This window comes from Saccopteryx bilineata, chromosome X (genome assembly GCF_036850765.1).
Source record: "Saccopteryx bilineata isolate mSacBil1 chromosome X, mSacBil1_pri_phased_curated, whole genome shotgun sequence".
In the NCBI taxonomy this organism is placed as follows: domain Eukaryota; kingdom Metazoa; phylum Chordata; class Mammalia; order Chiroptera; family Emballonuridae; genus Saccopteryx; species Saccopteryx bilineata.
The window spans coordinates 144,114,906-144,136,956 of NC_089502.1; the positions used below are offsets into that span (position 1 = coordinate 144,114,906).

Here is a 22,051-nt window from a genome sequence, read left to right on the forward strand (position 1 = left end):
TGTGAAGGGGACGTGAAGACAGGTGTATTCTAGTGGTCTTTTTATCTGTCAGAGAGAGTGTACACGTAGAAAACACAGACGGTTGTGAAGGGGGCGTGAAGACAGTTGTATCCTGCTGGTCTTGTTTGTATCTGTCTGAGAGAGTGTACATGTAGAAAACACAGACGGTTGTGAAGGGGACGTGAAGACAGGTGTATTCTAGTGGTCTTTTTATCTGTCTGAGAGAGTGTACAGGTAGAAAATACACAGACGGCTGTGAAGGGGACGTGAAGACAGGTGTATCCTGCTGGTCTTGTTTGTATCTGTCTGAGAGAGTGTACAGGTAGAAAATACACAGACGGCTGTGAAGGGGACGTGAAGACAGGTGTATCCTGCTGGTCTTGTTTTTCTCTGTCAGAGAGAGTGTACAGGTAGAAAACACACAGACGGTTGTGAAGGGGACGTGAAGACAGGTGTGTCCTGCTGGTCTTGTTTGTATCTGTCTGAGAGAGTGTACACGTAGAAAACACACAGACGGTTGTGAAGGGGACGTGAAGACAGTTGTATCCTGCTGGTCTTGTTTGTATCTGTCTGAGAGAGTGTACACGTAGAAAACACACAGACGGTTGTGAAGGGGACGTGAAGACAGGTGTATTCTAGTGGTCTTTTTATCTGTCAGAGAGAGTGTACACGTAGAAAACACAGACGGTTGTGAAGGGGACGTGAAGACAGGTGTATCCTGCTGGTCTTGTTTGTATCTGTCTGAGAGAGTGTACACGTAGAAAACACACAGACGGTTGTGAAGGGGACGTGAAGACAGGTGTGTCCTGCTGGGCTTGTTTGTATCTGTCTGAGAGAGTGTACACGTAGAAAACACAGACGGTTGTGAAGGGGACGTGAAGACAGGTGTATCCTGCTGGTCTTGTTTGTATCTGTCTGAGAGAGTGTACACGTAGAAAACACACAGACGGTTGTGAAGGGGACGTGAAGACAGGTGTATTCTAGTGGTCTTTTTATCTGTCAGAGAGAGTGTACACGTAGAAAACACAGACGGTTGTGAAGGGGGCGTGAAGACAGTTGTATCCTGCTGGTCTTGTTTGTATCTGTCTGAGAGAGTGTACATGTAGAAAACACAGACGGTTGTGAAGGGGACGTGAAGACAGGTGTATTCTAGTGGTCTTTTTATCTGTCTGAGAGAGTGTACAGGTAGAAAATACACAGACGGCTGTGAAGGGGACGTGAAGACAGGTGTATCCTGCTGGTCTTGTTTGTATCTGTCTGAGAGAGTGTACAGGTAGAAAATACACAGACGGCTGTGAAGGGGACGTGAAGACAGGTGTATCCTGCTGGTCTTGTTTTTCTCTGTCAGAGAGAGTGTACAGGTAGAAAACACACAGACGGTTGTGAAGGGGACGTGAAGACAGGTGTGTCCTGCTGGTCTTGTTTGTATCTGTCTGAGAGAGTGTACACGTAGAAAACACACAGACGGTTGTGAAGGGGACGTGAAGACAGTTGTATCCTGCTGGTCTTGTTTGTATCTGTCTGAGAGAGTGTACACGTAGAAAACACACAGACGGTTGTGAAGGGGACGTGAAGACAGGTGTATTCTAGTGGTCTTTTTATCTGTCAGAGAGAGTGTACACGTAGAGAACACACAGACGGTTGTGAAGGGGACGTGAAGACAGTTGTATCCTGCTGGTCTTGTTTGTATCTGTCTGAGAGAGTGTACACGTAGAAAACACACAGACGGTTGTGAAGGGGGCGTGAAGACAGGTGTATCCTGCTGGTCTTGTTTTTCTCTGTCAGAGAGAGTGTACACGTAGAAAACACAGACGGCTGTGAAGGGGACGTGAAGACAGGTGTATCCTGCTGGTCTTGTTTGTATCTGTCTGAGAGAGTGTACACGTAGAAAACACACAGACGGTTGAGGAGGTTTCCTGTTTCAGTTTTCTGTTGCCGAGGTCACAGGTTGCTGGGTACCGGGCGCTGAAGGCCGTGGGCCTGTGTGAGGTCACATTCTGCAGGTCGACCAGCCCCATGGGCGGTGTCAGAGGCTAAGGCGCGGGGGGGGGGGGGGGGGGGGTCTGCTGGCTTCTGGAGGCTCCGGGGAGAATGTGTGGACCGTCCAGTCTGGTCTGGGGACCGCCCCTCCGCTCTGTGGACCGCCCCCTCCTCTCTGGGGACCGCCCCCTCTGCTCTGTGGACCGCCCCCTCTGCTCTGGGGACCGCCCCCTCCTCTCTGGGGACCGCCCCCTCCGCTCTGGGGACCGCCCCCTCTGCTCTGGGGACCGCCCCCTCCTCTCTGGGGACCGCCCCCTCTGCTCTGTGGACCGCCCCCTCCTCTCTGGGGACCTGGGGACAGCCCCCTCCGCTCTGGGGACCGCCCCCTCTGCTCTGTGGACCGCCCCCTCCGCTCTGGGGACCGCCCCCTCCGCTCTGTGGACCGCCCCCTCTGCTCTGGGGACCGCCCCCTCCTCTCTGGGGACCGCCCCCTCTGCTCTGGGGACCGCCCCCTCCTCTCTGGGGACCGCCCCCTCCGCTCTGGGGACCGCCCCCTCCGGGCGCCACCCAGGCAGCTCCGGGCCTCAGGCTCCCCCTAGCCTGTCCCAGGCTCGCAGCCTCAGTCATAAAGATTGCCCAAGGAGTTTTAGATGGGTGGGGGGATGTTCAGCCGAAACGCACTCCTGGGGGACAGGTGTTGCACGTTGAGTGTTTCCGAACCTTGCTCAATGTTTTCCGGAACAGAAAGTAAAAATCTGTAGTAATTTTTGGGCTAAACGTCGCCGTCCGGCTGAGGCTCTTCTTGGGGTGCAGAACTCCATTCTGATACTGGAAAGGATGTTGACTTGAGACGGATGTAGAGGATGTGGCTGCAGACACCTGTCCGTGAAGGGGCCCGGGGAGGGGGCTGTGGACCGAGGTGAGGGTGCGCCCAGACCCGCACTCACGGCCCCTGTGTGACCTGGGCGCCTGGAACGCGGCATGATGGCCTGGGAATGCCGTCTAACGCCACCCTTGTCCCTGCGCACTGTTTGCAGGGTGAGGGGACCCCAGTCCCGTGTGCTGTCCGGCACAGGGTCTCCAGGTCGCCCCGTGGGAGGGAGCAGCCCTGTCCTTGTCCCGCACCCTCCCCCTCCTGCCTCGTGGCCCGGGGTGGGCCCCACACAGATTCCGCAGCAGGGTGCCCTGCGCCCGGAGCGGGGCTCCAACATGAGATAGAAGTGCGACTTCACAGAAGCGCCTGGGCGGTGCCCTGGGAGGCTGCGACTTGAGAAACCCCTGAAGGAGGAGAGACAGACTGGAGGGAGGGTGCGCCCACGGACTCCCGGCTCCGGTGCGGGCTGCCTGGGAGGCTCTCGTGTGGGGGCAGCTCTTGCGATGCTTTAAAGGGGCAGGATGAGACCCCCTGTGTGTGGAGCACGTTGGAGAATTGTGCCTGTCTGTCCAGTGTGTGTCCAGCTCCGTCCACTTGCGGACGGCCCTCAGCCTCTTGCACAGATGGGTGTGAAAACACTGCGTCCATCCCATTTTAACTCTGCTCTCTGCGGGACTAAACTCCCACTGTGCCTTGCACTGTGTAACCTAAAGATCCCGTCACTCTGGGGAATTACAAGTCAGACCCCCGAGTCCCCACTGCGGTCCTCTGGCTGCAGGAGGCAGGACAGAGCGCCCCTCACAGTGGGACAGCCCCGCTCTGGGGAATTACAGGACAGACCCCCGAGTCTTCACTGCGGTCCTCTGGCTGCAGGAGGCAGGACAGAGCGCCCCTCACAGTGGGACAGACCCCGAGTCCCCACTGCGGTCCTCTGGCTGCAGGAGGCAGGACAGAGCGCCCCTCACAGTGGGACAGTCCCGCTCTGGGGAGTGACAGGTCAGACCCCCGAGTCTTCACTGCGGTCCTCTGGCTGCAGGAGGCAGGACAGAGCGCCCCTCACAGAAGGACAGACCCCGAGTCCCCACTGCGGTCCTCTGGCTGCAGGAGGCAGGACAGAGCGCCCCTCACAGTGGGACAGACCCCGAGTCCCCACTGCGGTCCTCTGGCTGCAGGAGGCAGGACAGAGCGCCCCTCACAGAAGGACAGACCCCGAGTCCCCACTGAGGTCCTCTGGCTGCAGGAGGCAGGACAGAGCGCCCCTCACAGAAGGACAGACCCCGAGTCCCCACTGCGGTCCTCTGGCTGCAGGAGGCAGGACAGAGCGCCCCTCACAGAAGGACAGACCCCGAGTCCCCACTGTGGTCCTCTGGCTGCAGGAGGCAGGACAGAGCGCCCCTCACAGAAGGACAGACCCGCTCTGGGGAATGACAGGTCAGACCCCCGAGTCCTCACTGCGGTCCTCTGGCTGCAGGAGGCAGGACAGAGCGCCCCTCACAGTGGGACAGACCCGCTCTGGGGAATTACAGGTCAGACCCCTGAGTCCTCACTGCGGTCCTCTGGCTGCAGGAGGCAGGACAGAGCGCCCCTCACAGAAGGACAGACCCCGAGTCCTCACTGAGGTCCTCTGGCTGCAGGAGGCAGGACAGAGCGCCCCTCACAGTGGGACAGACCCGCTCTGGGGAATCACAGGTCAGACCCCCGAGTCCCCACTGAGGTCCTCTGGCTGCAGGAGGCAGGACAGAGCGCCCCTCGCAGTGGGACAGACCCTGAGTCCTCACTGAGGTCCTCTGGCTGCAGGAGACAGGACAGAGCGCCCCTCACAGTGGAACAGCGCCGCTCTGGGGAATTACAGGTCAGACCCCCGAGTCCCCACTGAGGTCCTCTGGCTGCAGGAGGCAGGACAGAGCGCTCCTCACAGTGGGACAGACCCCGAGTCCTCACTGCGGTCCTCTGGCTGCAGGAGGCAGGACAGAGCACTCCTCACAGTGGGACAGACCCCGAGTCCTCACTGCGGTCCTCTGGCTGCAGGAGGCAGGACAGAGCGCCCCTCGCAGTGGGACAGACCCGCTCTGGGGAATCACAGGACAGACCCCGAGTCCTCACTGCGGTCCTCTGGCTGCAGGAGGCGGGGCAGAGCGCCCCTCACAGTGGAACCGGCCCCCTTGTGCTGTCAGCAGCACGGAGCCTCCCCCGGCCCAGACCCGCTCCCCTCACCAGCTGCCCCGACCACCTACCTGGGTCCTTTCTGTCTGAGGGGCCGCAGTGTCTCTGTGGACCAGGCAGGCGTCACCCCTGGGAGCCAGGGAGCTGCTGTTCCTTAAATTACGCCTTCCAGCCCACCTGCCCCATAATTAACGCCGAAAGGGGCGTGGGGCGTGCTTCTGGCCCCACACGTGGGCGTGCAGGGACGACTGGAAACCCCGTGGAGTCAGCGGGGCCGTCCTGGGGGGCGGGGGGACTCTCCAGACGTTGGGACCTCCCTGTCTGCGGGGCTCTGCTGCGCCTCTGACCCTGGGGGGCCTCGGGCTGGTGCGCCGTGCCCGCGTCTGAGCACGAGACGGTGCGGTCTGGCGGGTCAGCCAGGGCCCTCGGCCGTGCTGTACGGGGGACATCTGAGGCAGGACGGTGCGGCTGCCCCGGGATGGTCTCTTCACGGGGTTCACGCGTGATGGGCCCTGCTGTGCGCGCTCCTGTCCTCCGTCTCCCAGGGAGCATTCTTTCTCCTCGGGCTCCATCACCTCTGTGCACCGATGCTTTATTTCCCTTCTGTGGCTCAGGGTCGTGCCCGAGGTGTGGACTTCACTGTGTAAGGAACTGCTGAGCTCCGTTCCAAAGCGGATTTTATGTTGGACCCTTGAGAGAGGACAAGAAGATGTGGTCCATATAGACGCTGGAATACTGCTCAGCCATAAGAGATGATGACATGGTGACATTTACAACAACACGGATGGACATTGAGACCACGATACTGAGGGAAATATGTCCATCAGAGAAAGCTAAGAACTGCCTGCTGTCACACACAGGTGGGACACAAGTCCGAGACGCGTGGGCACAGATAAAAGGGGGTGCAGGAACGGGGGGGGGGCGTGAACAGGCACTGACACGCGGTGACCGGACGTGGTCTGACTCTGGGTGAGGGGTCTGCGACCTCACCCACAGTTCAGATGCTATAGAAATATTGACCTGAAGCCTGTCTTCTCTCGTTGATCACTGTCACCGTGTCACACGTGATTTCTTAAAAGAAAAAAAAAAAATTCTATGTGAGCTCTCTGCTATGAAAAAAGAAGTTTCTTTTTTTAAAGAAGTGTTGCTGTCATAAGTACCATGGGGTCTGTGTGGCTCCACTTATATGTGGAATCCAGGAAAACAAAAGGAAGGAGCAAACAGAACAAGAACAGGCGCCTAGCAACAGGGACGGAGGAGCCGGCTGCCAGGGGGCCGGGGAGGGCGAGTGTGCACGGTGCCGGGGAACAGGGTCTCTTAGCACCTGCCGTGTCTGCAGGGTGACACGTGGTCACTCGCATTGGCAGGGAGCTCACACTGAGGGGTAGAGACGCCGGTCACTCCGTAGTGCACCTGGAACCAGTGCCACCAACCTGAGACGGTGTGCCAGCCATGATGCCTTCTCGCCTCCCTGACGCATAGACTCGTGTCCGACCGGACGTGGGGGAGAGAGACGGAGGGAAGCGTGAACAGCAACGACAGTTCAGGCGGCCAGGGACGTCACGGGAAGCGCCAGCACCGGGGTTCACTTGACAGGATCTCCCCTGTAGGCTCTAGTGAGTCTGCAGCAGTTAAAATGAAGGTCTCCTTGGGCGACGTCGCCCTGTGTCTTCACATCGCTGACTTCCCATGGAGACCTGTGGAGAGGACTCGAGTGGAAACAGGACGTCCGCTCTCACTCGGGCCCCTGCTCCTGTCCCCTGCGGGGCTGGGGACACCACAGACAGCGGGCCCCACCCTGGCTTAGGACCCCAGAGCTGGGCGCGGCCCCGGGGTTTGGCACCCCTGACTCTGCTGGTCCGAGGAGCTCACCACAAGTACCAGGGAGTCACAGCCCAGATGCAGAATGTCTGAGATGAACAAAATCCACGAATTAAAAAGAAGATTCTCTTCAGCCCTGACCCTCAGCACAGCTCAGAGAACCAACACCAGCACTGGGATCTCAATGACCGTGTGCCGAGTGTTTCAGGATGACCGTCATTCAATCCATTTCACGTTGAATACAACTGGTTTTGGAAAAGCCACTGTGCCGTCACCTCTCGGGGAGAGAGAGCCTGCAGCCGGCCACCTGCTGTCCATCGGGGGATGACAACCCGATTGTCGCCCAGGCTGGGCCCTGCCAGTGAGCGAGGCTCGCGTTCCGTCTCTAGGAACTCCCCTGCCCGTGGCAGAGCACACCGCCTTCCCACTGACCCTCCTCCCCCGTTCGTAATCGGAAGTTACAACAGGAAGGCTGTTTCCAACGTATTGAATACACGTAGTTTTGAGAAAACACAATCAATTGCTTCGTGCCAGCTGTGCGAGATAAGGTGGGAGTCCCCCGTAGTTACAGAGCGGCTTCAAGTTCTTCCTCCAAAGCTCGGAGACCCAGGCCTGTATATGGGTCAGGTTGAGTTATTACTGTAACTGGGTGTCAGAACGGGTATGGCCCAGGGTGTGTTCAGCTTGTGGGGGGCTGGGGGGAGCCCCATAATGAAACCACTCATTTTCTATCGGGGAGTGAGTGGGTGGTGGTTCATGCTCAGTAATGTAAATAATCATTATTATAGCCCCCTCCTGCCCGTCAATTTTGCTACACAGTGACAACTTCTCAGTTTCCGGAAGTTTGTGGTTTAGGGAAGGAGGGGATAGGACTTGATGTTCCTTTGCCGGACGGGCAGTTAGGTATCGAGCATTCAGGACTGTGTCTCAGGACAGGGTGGCCCTTTTGTGGGTGAATTCTGAAAATTGTTGTTTTTTCCTACTCGGCCTCAGAAGGAAACCCACTTGGAGGCCACCAGGTGTGGCCTTCCTGCAGGAGCAGCGATGCCTTCTGGGGCAGTGAAATGACCTTAAACGGGAACGCTTGGCTGGCCCCACGTGGGAGCCCGCAGGACAGTGCCAGTGTGGCAGGTGCCTGGCTGCGCCTTGCCCTTGCTGTCTGATGCTCACGTGGACACTTGCCTGGCAGCGGCCCCCCAGACCGACAGCTGCTAGGGGTCCACCAAGCAGGGAGGCTCATGTGTCTGCCTGGCTGTCACTGTGACGTACACTGCCAAGTTCCCTGGGACACTATTCCGTCGGCTTATGGCAAAGCCACAGAAGCCCCTGAGCTCCTGACGGGTCACGCCGGGGCCGGCTGTACAGATCCGTCTGGAACGTGTACTGGGCATGTTGCTTTGTGACCCGAGGGAGGCCCCAAGGCCGCTGTCAGCACAGGTGGACCTATCCCAGGGCGGCGGTGAGGTGGCGGTCAGCCTGCGAGTCTGCCGTGCAGCCTGTGCATGGACAGCTCAGAGCGTCGCCCATCAGGCTCCGTGAGTGTCTGTGTCACAGGCACAGCCTCCAGCAAGGCCACCCGACACAGCCTGTGCGCTTTCACGGGGCTGCGGGATTGGCGTCACCAAGGCACGGCCCCGCGTGACTCCTCGGGTCTCGAGAAGGTGCGTCTGAGACGCTCAGTTTCCAGGTGCGTGTATCTGTATCTTCACCCGGGTTGCCACCTGACCCGTCACTTCCATGTTGGTGGCACTTTCTGCGCTGGGCCCGTGATGGCCCAGTGGCAAGGACAATCGGGACGCCCGGTGGCGGTGGCTGTGGGTGCAGCGGCACTGAGTCACTCCCGGGCGCTCTGTTGACTGCTCACAAACGGGTCCCGGCATCCTGCCCCTCCGCGGTGCGCTGCGCGGTTGTGGATAATGCTAGTACGGCTCCCTGCACGACGTGTACGGAGAGCTGGCTGCCCCTGCCCGGCGTGTGTCTGCCTCCTGCTCCCCTGGAACGGGGAACGGAGAACGGAGGACCAGGGCGGCGCAGTCACCAAGACCCTACCCCGGGGATGTGCCCCGCCGGGCCAGGTTCCGAGGCCGAGCGCGCACCGCGGTGTGATGCGTCTGCGCTGACTGCCGGTCTCCGCCCCCTGCGCTTTCCTGGGGGCTGAGACGGGAGCGTCTTCCCTTCCCTTCCCTTCCGCTGTTTCCTCTTTGACCCTGTTTCCTGGCGCAGCTCCTGAGTCCCGGGGGTTCGCTGTGGAAGAGGATGCCCTCATGTTCCTGTGGTGACTCGGGGTGGGGGGCCTGGGGGGCCGGTGAGCAGAAAGCCCACGGCGTGATCTGCAGCTCGGGATTCCCAGCCGCACCCGGGCCATCCAGACGGGCTGGCGCGGGAGTTGAGGACTGATCTTGCCCCTGCGATGCGGTGTCCACAGAAATCCCCATGGGGCGGGGTTCTTCCCGGCAGGGAGCACACGGGCTCCATGGGGACAGGGCAGAGGCTCCGTGCCCTCCCGTGTGCCCTGTCCGTGTGGATGTTCCCTGCCCGCCCGTGTGCCCTGTCCGTGGGGGCGCTCCCTGCCCGCCCGTGTGCCCTGTCCGTGTGGATGTTCCCTGCCCGCCCGTGTGCCCTGTCTGTGGGGCGCTCCGTGTCCTCCCGTGTGCCCTGTCCGTGGGGGCGCTCGTTCTAAGATAAATGGATTGAGTCAGTTTTCTAGTTCAGGGAGCCGCTCTGGCAAGTTGGTCGTAGCCGAGGAGGGGGCGTCGGGCCTCTGCTGTGTAGCCGGTCTGCACGGGACACCCTGGAATGCCTGCGGCCTCTGCAGTGGCGTGGGGAGTCATGTTGTGGGACGTGCCCTTCACCTGTGGGATGTGACGCTCTCTCTGAGTCGGCAGTGTGAGAACCGAGTGCCTTTCAGGGTCCCCAGCTGGTGCCACCGAGCCGCCTGGTGGGGGCACAGCCTCCTCTATCTGGTGTCAGCACTGTGCTTGGAGAACGGAGGTACATTTTCCCCCTTGAGCCTCTGGGGAAGTCTCTTCGTAGCAGCTCCCACCCCGAGCTGCCCCTCCTAGGAGCCCTTCCTGGGGCCCTGGAAGTGACCCACGCAGCACAGGGACCCACAATAGATCCTTGCACGCGGGGGGTGCCAGGCAACAACCACGTGTCCCGTCGGCTGGCGCTCACCGTCCACAGCGCGTGTCCACACTCCCTGTGTCCGTGTTCGTGTGAAAGACGCTGTCACCGTCAGACAGACCTCATTTCTTTCCTGTGAAGTTTCCCGATCACAGCCGCACAGGGTCTCCAGCAGGCGGGACAGGTGCCCCGTGTTGTTCAGGGTGAATGACCTGCAGAGGCGCCCGCTGCTTCCCTGACAGCTTTCTGCCCTGCGTGTGAGCTGCCCTGCGTGTGTGTGTGTGTGTGTGTGTGTGTGTGAGAGAGAGAGAGAGAGAGGGAGGGAGGGAGGTCCGACCTGCTGGACACCGCACACGGCCCGCACCCTCACGTCTCCCCACCTCTGCCTCCCCTGTTTCTGCAGACACGGAGCAGCTCTACTCCGACGTGTTCCAGGCGATATGCGACCGCTACGAGAAGGGCTACAGCTGGCACGTGAAGTCCCTGGTGATGGGCAAGACGGCCCCGGAGGCGGCCCGGATCATCCTGGACGTGCTGGAGCTGCCCATGACCCAGGAGGAGCTGCTGGCGGAGAGCCAGGCCCGGCTGAAGGAGGTCTTCCCCACTGCCACGCTCCTGCCAGGTGCGTCCCTGCGGTTGGTCGGTCCTCAGGGTCCCCCGGACGCACGGTGCGCCCCGGCTGCTGGGAACCGCTGCCTCGGACCCACGGCCCTCCGCAGAGTGGGCTGGACGCAGCGCGGGCCGGCCGTCTGCAGGGCTCCCTGAGAGAGCCCCTTTCTCTCCCGGCGGGATGTCTCGTGTATTCACAGGTTCGCTTTTCTTGCCTGATTGCCCTGGCTGGGACGTCCCCTGGCCTCAGAGTGACAGCACAGGGCGTTGTCATCTTGCTTCTGAGCGTAGACGAAGGCAGCCTTCCGCCCCTTTCTGCCGAGCGGGACACGGGCGCTGGGTCTTCGTCTGTGGCCTGTATTGTGCGGGGCCGTTTTCTCTGCTCCTGGTGGAGGGTTGCTACCCCAGAGGACGCTGGGTGTTGGGGAATGCTTCCGCTGCGTCTGCTCGGGGATCGTCACACAGCTGCCTATGCCCTGTGTCAGTCCAGAGTCACCCCAGTCTCCGTGGGGGGCCACCCGGCTTCCCAGGAGCAGTCACCCCCGTCTCCGTGGGGGGCCACCCGGCTTCCCAGGAGCAGTCACCCCAGCCTCTGTGGGGGGCCACCCGGCTTCCCAGGAGCAGTCACCCCAGTCTCCGTGGGGGGCCACCCGGCTTCCCAGGAGCAGTCACCCCAGCCTCCGTGGGGGGCCACCCGGCTTCCCAGGAGCAGTCACCCCTGTCTCCGTGGGGGACCACCCGGCTTCCCAGGAGCAGTCACCCCTGTCTCCGTGGGGGACCACCCGGCTTCCCAGGAGCAGTCACCCCCGTCTCCGTGGGGGACCACCCGGCTTCCCAGGAGCAGTCACCTCCGTCTCCGTGGGGGACCACCCGGCTTCCCAGGAGCAGTCACCCCAGCCTCCGTGGGGGGCCACCCGGCTTCCCAGGAGCAGTCACCCCCATCTCCGTGGGGGGCCACCCGGCTTCCCAGGAGCAGTCACCCCCGTTCCCGTGGGGGGACCACCCGGCTTCCCAGGAGCAAGTCCCTCTCAGGAGCAGCAGCCCTTCCTGGGCCGTGCACGTCATGTTGCTAGTGTTGCGCTGAGCACTTTTTTATCAATACTTATCAGAGGTATTGATCTGCAGTTGTCTTTTCTGGTTGCCTCTGACTCCGCCTTTGCTGTCAGGTGGCCCTGGCCTCGTGGGAGGAGTACGGGGTGCACCCTCCTCTTCGGTGGTTTGGAAGGACTCGGGGGGGGGGGACTGGTGTGAACTCCTCTTGGAGTGTGCGGGGGAGTTCTCCCGTGGAGCTGGGTGGTCCCGGATGTTTCTGGTGACGTGACTGACCCAAGCTCTGGATGAGGGACAGGTCTTCCCGGACTTCCCCTTCATTCCCGACGTGACCGCGGTCAGGTGTGTGTTGACAGCAGTGTGCCCACCTCTCCTGGGCCATGCGCTGCCGCGGGCGCCCTCTCCCTGGTCTGCCCTCACCCTTTCCCGCCTCTGCGCACGTGGATGACTCGCCTGGCACATCCTGCTTTCAGTACCTCAGGTGTTCTCTTCTGTGTCTCGGTCACTCTGAAGACTTGTCCATACGGTGCAGGTGTCACCTGCAGTCCCCTGCCTTAACGTACAAACCACCACCATGTGTATATATTCACTGTGCACGCAGCCTCTCCTCTTCCTCTTCCCCGAGGCCTTCCGCGGGGTTTTTCCTGCAGAGGTCTGTCCCGTCCCTAAGGCACATGCTGAGGTGTGTCCCCTCACGGTGCCGAGAGCTGTGCGTCTCACCCAGCTGGTCTGCGAGGTTGGGTAGAAGGCCAGTGAGTCCATAGCTTGAAGTTTGTCTGGTGTTCCGATCGACGCAGCGCCCTCATTGGGCGTCAGTGAAGAGAGGCGCCCGTCTCAGATAATCGGATAAGGCAATGAGACCCAGAACCTCCACCCTCACTGTGACCCGGCGGTTAGCGCTCCACAGAGCTTAGTCCTGTGCAACTTCCCTGATGGACTCTTCTTCCTGACCTCCGCTGTTCTTCTCCTTTCTAGAGAGAGAGAGACAGGAACAGACAGGAAGGGGGAAGAGAGGAGAAGCATCAACTCATAGTTGTGTCGCTTTCATTGTTCACTCATTGCTTTCTCATATGTGCCCTGACCAGGGTCTCAAGCCAAGCCAGTGACCTTGCGGTCATGGCAGTGATCCCACGCTCAGGCCAGCGACCGCTGACAAGCCCACACTCCAGCTGAGGACCTTGGGGTTTCACACGGGGGCCCTCAGCATCCTGGGTTGATGCTCCATCCATGGTGTTCCCACCGGTCGGGCTTCTCGCCCACCTCTTGACCTCTTGACCTCTATTCTTTTTTTTTTTTATGTATTCATTTTAGAGAGGAGAGGGAGAGACAGAGAGAGAGAGGAGAGACAGAGAGAGAAGGGGGGAGGAGCTGGAAGCATCAACTCCCATATGTGCCTTGACCAGGCAAGCCCAGGGTTTCGAACCGGCGACCTCAGCATTTCCAGGTCGACGCTTTATCCACTGCGCCACCACAGGTCAGGCCAACCTCTTGACCTTTTGACCTCTTCCCGGTGAGAGGCCCAAAGGAGCTGTTTTGGTCTTTTTGTTCTGTGCGTGCTGCTTTTCAGCGTAAGAATTGTGTGTGTGTTCTTGAAACGCTGACTAGCCTTCCCGCTGCAAGGAAGCAGTTTTCAGGATTTCCAGATTCGGCCTCTGGAAACAGGACGTCATTCTGCAGGGCACCCACGTCCCTGGGAGGTGGACAAGACCTGCGAGACTCCCAGAGGACAGCGCAGGGCCCAGAGTGACCGGCGAAGTCGCCTGTCCTTCCTCAGGTCAGGTGTTCACTGTGTTCGCTCTGCTTTGCTGCCAGGACCCAGCTGTGTGTGTGGTGTCACCACGGAAGCTCTTTCCCTTCTGAAGGTGCCTTCCTCCCGGTGGGGTGTTTCTGGCTGGGGCCACCTGGCCTCCTTCGGAAAGCGAGCTGTCCACTGGGAGGGGTTAGTGGCTCAACAGCGCTCACCTGCCTGTGCTGTGAAGGGGAGGGCTGTGGCCTGCGCGGGTGTGCAGCAAGTTAACTTGCAGGAGTGAGCCCATTTCCAGGGGAACCGGCCCCTGATTATGATCCAGGGGCGTGTCCCTCCACAGCCAGTCACCAGGGAAACAGCCCCATTGTGATGTAGCCGGTCCTTGTCCTGGCCTGTCAGCCCCTGGGCGGGCGGTGGGGCTCAGACCACACACAGCCGCAGCCTGATAGCTGGTGATCGGGAAGCCTTCCCCGTGCCCGTCCAGGCGGGAAATGCTTGTGCCCACCGTGGTCTGTACCCATGTACTCTGTGACCTCACGGTGAAATGGGACTTGTCCGTCATCCATGGGTTTAATCACGTGGCGTTCTGTGGCGATGGAGAGAACCGGGCATTGCCTGCTGTAGTGACTAGAACAGTCACGATGGCAAGGTCTCAGTACGACGTTAGATAAACCGGGCTGTTTGTGTGGACTTAGACATATCGTTGTCATAGCGAGCTTCGACGGACCCTGGAAGGCTCCTGTGACTTCTGACACCTGTGTGGTTCCTGGTCCCCTTAGAGTTGGGTCCGTGAGTCACAGCGGTAACCCACGTGTCGTGTGGTTGGCGTGTGCCTCCGTGGAGAAGGTTTCTCTGCTCTCCGGCCCCTGACGGGGGCTGCAGGTGCCCTGCCCCGTGCAGGCCGCCTCCTCGTGTCCGTGCCCTGCCGTGTGAGGCCAGGCTGGGGCTGTCACAGCACACACGCCTTCCCGGCACGCACCAGGAGCTCGGTCCTTGCTGCAAAGAGCAAGCCTGGGCCCCGAGGCCCCTCGGGGGGCTCACCTGCACCCCCACGGCTGGGGACACATTTCGGCCTGCGGGCTCTTTCCAGGAAGGTCACTCTTGGTCACTTGGGGAAAGGGGAGGCTCGGATTGTTCTTTTGAGTTTGGTTTTGTGTGGGCACGTTTGGGGGCCAACCCCCTGTCCGAGACAGGGTGTGTCGGATCAGACCCCCCCCCTGAGAAGGGGTGGCGACCTGTCGGGGTGTCCCGGCCCGCGGAGGGTCCCTCCTCCCCCTCACCGCAGTCCCTCTGTGCTCCCTCCCAGGGGTGGAGAAGCTGGTCCTTCATCTGCACGAGCACCGCGTGCCCATGGCCGTGGCCACCAGCTCCGGGTCCGCGGCCTTCGACCTGAAGACCAGCAGGCACAAGGACTTCTTCCGCTTGTTTGACCACGTGGTGCTGGGGGACGACCCCGACGTGAAACAGGGCAAGCCGGACCCCAGCATCTTCCTGACCTGTGCGAAGAGGTTTTCCCCGGCAGCGCCCGTGGACAAGGTGCCCGTGGGGGGAGGGTGGCCGTGGGCGTGGGTGAGCGCGGCTGTGGGGTGGCGTCCTCCGTCTTCTCCGTGCGGCAGGGTGCTGCCGGGCGCCGGGAGACGGGGCAGGGAGGTGCGGCCCCCTGTGTGAGCTGCACAGTGACGCCATCCCATCCGTGGGGGAGCAGAGCTGCCCGGGGCACCAGGACGGTGCCCCCGAGGTCTGCTGGGATGCCGGGACACGTGGACAGCTGAATTTGATAGCCTGTGGCCTAGCACAGGGGACAATAAGGGCACTCAGCCCCCTGGTGACCTCAGAAGTGAGGGCAGGGGACCTGCAGTGGGACATTTTCTGTGGCTGTCTCCTCCAGGCTTCTGCTCAGTCTCCTTTGCTTTTGTCGCCAGGGTTGCCAGCCTCTGTCTGAGTCTGCATGGCCAGGCGACCGCGGGGGGTGGAGGGGGCAATGGCTGCTGGTCCCTGGGCAGATGGGGGCGTGGTCTGCGGGATGAAGGGGCGTGGCCTCTGCCTGGGGGCAGATGGGGTGTGGTTTCAGTGCCTTGGGGTGTGGTCTGTGACTCCATGGGGGGGGGAGGTGGCCTCTGTGACTCCATACAGATGAGGGCGTGGCCTCTGTGACTATACAGAAGGGGGCGTGGTCTCCGTGACTCCATTCTGACGGGGCGGCCCCTGTGACTCCATACAGATGAGGGCGTGGCCTTCGTGACTCCATTCTGACGGGGGCGCGGCCTCTGGACCTCATACAGATGAGGGCGTGGCCTCTGACTATACAGATGGGGGCGTGGTCTCTGTGCCTAGGGAGGGACCTGGGCGTGGTGTCTGGCCTCAGGGCAGGTGGGGGCAGTCTCTCTGGCCTCAGGGCAGGTGGGGGCGTTGTTTCTGGCCTCAGGGCAGGCGGGGCCAGGTCTCTAGCCTTGGAGCAGGCGGGCTGGGGTGTCTGTGTCTCAAGGCAGACTAGGCAGGGTCTCCGTACCTCGGGGCACTTGGAAGAGCTCTGGGAGGGAGCTCAGCCTCTGGCTGGCCTGGCTGTGAGCTGCAGCTCTGCTCTGCTGTGCCTCCTGGGTGCAGGCTGAGCCTGGGTCCCTGCGCGTGTAGATTTCACGCAGCAAGAGACCCCGCGCGGCTTTGCTGTGCTCTAGCCCATGCTGTCTCCTGGACTCTCCCGCGGCAGCTCCCGCTCGGTCCCATCACTGCCAGGGAAAGGCAGGTGTCCTTGCGCCCCAAGACAGAGGCTGTGTGCCCCCTCCGTGTCTTAGGGAAGGTGACCACGGACAGGGTGCTGATTGGTGGTGCCTGACCAGTGTCCACTGGGAGCCTGCTGTCTGGACCCAGGGAAGGCGGGGCCCCCAGAGGTCCTTCTCTGCATGAAGCATTAGAAACGGAAGGGAAAGGCCAAAGCTGTGCATATAGGTGAGAAAAGTTGTCTTCTCTGCTTTTATTTGTTGTAAATGCTTTAAACAAAACTCATTATCTAAAGTAAGTCAGAACACTTCAAAAAAAACCCAGATAAATGTTATTCACATTTACAAGAACTATGTCACCGTAGGTGGGTCTTATAAAAGCATTCCCCGAATGCCCTCCTGAGGGCACTGGTTTGGGGTGTGTTTCTTGGTTTCCTGTGAAATCTCTTCAGCCAAGTTGAAACCACAGGGCTGTGCACAGCCACCTCTGGGGACGTGAGTGCTATTGTGTTTCCTCAGCCTCCGCTCCTCGTTCAGTGCACAGAACCTGCTGTCGCTGCAGAGTTTCTGGACAGGTGCAGCAGAGAGCACCCTGGAATCCTCGTCCGCAATGGCACCCTCCTGGACACTGTGGAACTGAATATTTAATGAGCGTTGGGGGACAAAGAGAAACATGACCGCCTCCCTGAGTCCCACACACCTTCCCTCCCAGTCGTGGTGACGGCAGGAGCCTGTGACACTAGCGTTGATGCCGTGGGCCAGCGCCCCGTGTGTCTGCTGGAACAGGAGGACGCCCCGGGGGGCGTGGCCTTCCGAGACCTCTGGCCATGGGTTAAATAGGTCATTGGGCCACAAATGACAGTGTGCTGGCCGAGGACTGGACAGGTCCCTGGTGGCGTCTATGACAGGTTCGCCTGGGGAAGGGCGCTCACCCGGGGCCCCGGTGGTAATGAACAGTCTCAGCCCGGCAGGCCCTGTGATTACGGGGCTTCCCCGGTGTGTGTCGTCATGGCGTGATTGCCAGCCTGTCCTGGGGACCCCGGGACGCAGCGTGCAGGGCCGCACCCCGCTCGGCGGGCGCTCTCTGTCCTGTGAGGTCCCGGCCCTCCTCCACAGTGTCCGCCTGCGCACACACGGGGCTGTGCTCCTGCTGCTCAGGGGCCGTGCGTGGGCGGGACCGCCCTCCAGGGAGACGTGCTCCTCCCCAGCCGCACGCAGCCTGGATCTCAGATACCCGGACGCGGTCCTTGTGCCTGGGTTCTGCGTGGTGTGAGGGTCTGCCCGGCCGCTCTCCAGGGAGACGTGCTCCTCCCCAGCCACACGCAGCCTGGATCTCAGATACCCGGACGCGGTCCTTGTGCCTGGGTTCTGCGTGGTGTGAGGGTCTGCCCGGCCGCTCTCCCACGATGCACAGACCGTGTGTCTGACGGGGCGGACGTCTGTCCTCCCTCATGCCTGGGGCCGGGAAGTCCAGCACTCGGGCCCGGCAGGGGCCAGTTCTGCGGGAGCTTTCCTCCTGGCCCTCTGTCCTTAGCTGACCTTCCGCTGAGCTGGACGGAGGGGAGCCAGCTGTCTCCCTGTTCCTGTCGTACACTCATCCTGTCCGACCAGGGCCACCCCAGCCCCTCACATCTTCCTGAGGACCCTGTCTCCGGACACAGTCACGGGGCGGGATTTAACTGGGGTTCGGGAGAACTCGGTTCAGCCCGTAGCCCGTATTCAGTGGGCGCTTCAGTCCCGTGGGGGGGTAAGCTCCCAGAGGCCGACCACACAGCCTGACCCCTGGCACGTGGAAAGAGTGGGAGCCTCCGGTCTCACCTGCCTGTCACCTGTGTCCTGAGGAAGGCCGAGGAAAGCCATGCGACTCTGAACGTTGACTTGACTGCACACAGGAAGTGGGGGACAGAACCGGGTTCTGGTGACCGTTAACCAACTTAGTAAGACGTGTTTTACGAATCCTGAAGTTACTTGAGGCCTTTGACAGCTTTGCGGGGGTTTTCCGTGGTTACTGACAAGTTGGTGGTGCAGAATCAGCGTTGTTGAGAGACTGTTGGAGAAAGGTGTTAGAGCTCGCTGCTCTCCCTTTTCCGGCCGGAGTTGACGAGCCTGCGCTCTGACGATACCAGGTGCCTCCCCATCCATTCTTCATGAAGGCAGTGACAGTTCCTCTGGAAGCTCACCACCCATTCCTACGTCTCTTCCAGGCTTTCCTCAGGAGGAAGAGGAGTCAATGTGGTGGTGTAGTTTATTCATGAATCGAGCCTGTAACTCTAGAGGGTTTGGTTAAGAATATGTTTTTGTCAGTGCTGGGTGTACAGTTTGGTTTTCACACTAGTATTATTCAGTAAGACAGAAAGAGGAGCTGAACTGAAAGGGAAACACTAGTATGTGTGGGACCACAGCACAGGTAGAATCTCATTTTACCTGCAGGGAGCTGGGTAGCTGCGTGGGGGCGGGGGTGAAGAAAGGTGGATAGATAGATAATAGAGATGGGTGAGTGGGTGGATGGATGAATGGTTGAATAGACAGACAGACAATACAGATGGATGGATGGATGGATGGATGGATGAATGGGTGATGGATGCATGGATGATGGATGGATGATTGGTGGATAGATGATGGATGGATGGGTGGATGAATGGATGGTGAATGGGTGGATGATGATGGATGGATGGATGGTGGGTGGATGTTGGATGGATGGATGGATGATGATGGGTGGATGGATGGATGGTGGGTGGGTGGATGGATGGATGGTGGGTGGGTGGATGGATGGATGATGGATGGGTGGATGATGGATGGATGGATGGATGATGATGGATGGATGGATGGATGGATGGTGAATGGGTGGATGATGATGGATGGATGGATGGTGGGTGGATGTTGGATGGATGGATGGATGATGATGGGTGGATGGATGGATGGTGGGTGGGTGGGTGGATGGATGGATGGTGGGTGGGTGGATGGATGGATGATGGATGGGTGAATGATGGATGGTTGGATGGATGGTGGGTGGATAGATGGATGGATGATGATGGATGGATGGATGGATAGAGGGATGGATGGGAGGGATGGTTGAGTGGGTGGAAGGAGGGATGGAGGTGGGGTGGGTGATGAGGGTTTGGCATCACCTTTCTTAACGTGATTGTTTCTTCTTTCTAGCACCTTTTCTTTTTAGCTGTTTCCCTAATCACGTCCACTTACATCCATTCCCCGCCCCACTGAGGACAGGCTCTATTTCATGGAACTTCTTAGTTTTGTGACATTGTGAGAAATTAGTATAAAATGCAGGGACCTGGTCCATCCAGGGCTGGGTCTGGTCAGTGTGCAGGGGGCGGGACAGAGAGATGAGGTGTCTCCTGGGTCTGGTCAGTGTGCAGGACAGAGAGATGAGGTGTCTCCTGGGTCTGGTCAGTGTGCAGGGGGCGGGACAGAGAGATGAGGTGTCTCCTGGGTCTGGTCAGTGCGCAGGGGGCGGGACAGAGAGATGAGGTGTCTCCTGGGTCTGGTCAGTGTGCAGGACAGAGAGATGAGGTGTCTCCTGGGTCTGGTCAGTGTGCAGGGGGCGGGACAGAGAGATGAGGTGTCTCCTGGGTCTGGTCAGTGTGCAGGACAGAGAGATGAGGTGTCTCCTGGGTCTGGTCAGTGTACAGGGGGCGGGACAGAGAGATGAGGTGTCCTCTGGGTCTGGTCAGTGTGCAGGGGGCGGGACAGAGAGATGAGGTGTCCCCTGGGTCTGGTCAGTGCGCAGGGGGCGGGACAGAGAGATGAGGTGTCTCCTGGGTCTGGTCAGTGTGCAGGACAGAGAGATGAGGTGTCTCCTGGGTCTGGTCAGTGTGCAGGGGGCGGGACAGAGAGATGAGGTGTCTCCTGGGTCTGGTCAGTGTGCAGGACAGAGAGATGAGGTGTCTCCTGGGTCTGGTCAGTGTACAGGGGGCGGGACAGAGAGATGAGGTGTCCCCTGGGTCTGGTCAGTGTGCAGGGGGTGGGACAGAGAGATGAGGTGTCTCTTGGGTCTGGTCAGTGTACAGGGGGCGGGACAGAGAGATGAGGTGTCCCCTGGGTCTGGTCAGTGTGCAGGGGGCGGGACAGAGAGATGAGGTGTCTCCTGGGTCTGGTCAGTGTACAGGGGGCGGGACAGAGAGATGAGGTGTCCCCTGGGTCTGGTCAGTGTGCAGGGGGCGGGACAGAGAGATGAGGCGTCCCCTGGGTCTGGTCAGTGCGCAGGGGGCGGGACAGAGATATGAGGTGTCTCCTGGGTCTGGTCAGTGTGCAGGGGGCGGGACAGAGAGATGAGGTGTCTCCTGGGTCTGGTCAGTGTACAGGGGGCGGGACAGAGAGATGAGGTGTCCTCTGGGTCTGGTCAGTGTGCAGGGGGCGGGACAGAGAGATGAGGTGTCTCCTGGGTCTGGTCAGTGTACAGGGGGCGGGACAGAGAGATGAGGTGTCCCCTGGGTCTGGTCAGTGTGCAGGGGGCGGGACAGAGAGATGAGGTGTCTCCTGGGTCTGGTCAGTGTACAGGGGGCGGGACAGAGAGATGAGGTGTCTCCTGGGTCTGGTCAGTGCGCAGGGGGGGACAAAGAGATGAGGTGTCCCCTGGGTCTGGTCAGTGTGCAGGACAGAGAGATGAGGTGTCCCCTGGGTCTGGTCAGTGTGCAGGACAGAGAGATGAGGTGTCCCCTGGGTCTGGTCAGTGTGCAGGACAGAGAGATGAGTGTCCCCTGGGTCTGGTCAGTGTGCAGGGGGCGGGACAGAGAGATGAGGTGTCCCCTGGGGCCTGCCCAGCCCACACCACCTCAGAGAAGGAGGCTCAGCAGCACCTCTGCGGACAGGCCTGAGGGGCTCACCTCCCCGGGAGCTGGGGGTGCCGTTCTGTGTAAACCCCCCTCCCCCCAGCTACACGTGAACTAAGCCCGTCTGTCCCTGGTCATGGAGCTCGGGCCCATCCCTCCACCCGGCAGAGGGCAGAGAACACTGGCTCTGGGGGGCCCGGGCTCTGCCTCTGATCTCGCACCAGCCTGCTTGGACGACGGCCTTGGGGTCAGCTCAGACCTAATCCTGCTTCAGGTCCCACCCCCATTGTGGACGAGGGCCGGGCCAGCCCCTGTGCTGCGGCTGGACACCCCGTGCCCCTCTGTGGCTGAGTCCTGTGCAGGCTGCGTGTCCATTCCCCACGCTGAGTGTGCTGGTCAGGTGCCCCGGTTGCCGTGACCCCTGGAGACGAGCTGGTCCCCCCGCCCTGTCTAGACGCAGGCCAGTAGGCGGGGTCACCACAGCCGTGGGGAGGCTGTTCTTGACCACAACCTCCTTGCAGTCACGGGCATGTGCCCAGGGTCCCTGCACCTGCGTTAGTGGGCGTGCATGGGAATGCCTTGGCCGAGGGCTGATAGGTCAGGGGAGAGACGCAGGCATGCGCTCTGCTGCAGCCTGTCACCGGCCAGCTGTGGCCGGAGAGGGGGACGTGTGGTGCAGAGAGCGAGCCCAGGCAGCGCTCACTCAGGTGGCCAGGCCACTCTGCAGCAGGGAGCCGGGGCGGGCATGGGGGGCCGGGTGCTCCCTGAGGGAACAGGAGGTGTTTGCAGAGGAGGCAGGCTCACCGGGGTGGGGTCCCTCCTGTCCTCTGTGTGAGCGAGGGAAACACTTCCTCTCTCTGTTCTGGCTGCCCTCTTTCTGCCGGGTCAGCCCTCTGACTGACAGGGAAGTCCTTTCCGGTGGCGTTCAAAGGTCTGTCCTCTGCTCTGGGTGCACAGGTGAGCCCTGCTGTGAACACGCACAGGACGGCTGGTTGTCAGGGTCCTTACAAGGACAGCAGGTCTGCGGATTCGAGACACAGGATGGCAAGGACAGGGACAACGTTGGCGATGTTTGTAGCTGCTGCAGCATGTCACCAGAGGTCTGCTGTGTGAGGGTCCTGCTCGGGGAGGGGAAATCTGGACCGGCCGGGGCGGGCCGTCCCTCAGAACCGGTCCC

The 22,051-nt window shown here is 60.6% G+C and overlaps 1 protein-coding gene across 1 annotated transcript in view; it reads left to right on the top strand.

The window, feature by feature from the left end:
- The window catches only part of PUDP (pseudouridine 5'-phosphatase), a 36,961-nt gene that overhangs the window by 10,765 nt on the left and 4,145 nt on the right, over nt 1-22,051 (top strand). Inside the window, exons 2-3 of the mRNA XM_066250199.1 lie at nt 10,365-10,583; nt 14,674-14,903. Coding sequence (XP_066106296.1) covers nt 10,365-10,583; nt 14,674-14,903 — 449 coding nt within the window. The remainder of the gene's footprint in view (nt 1-10,364; nt 10,584-14,673; nt 14,904-22,051) is intronic.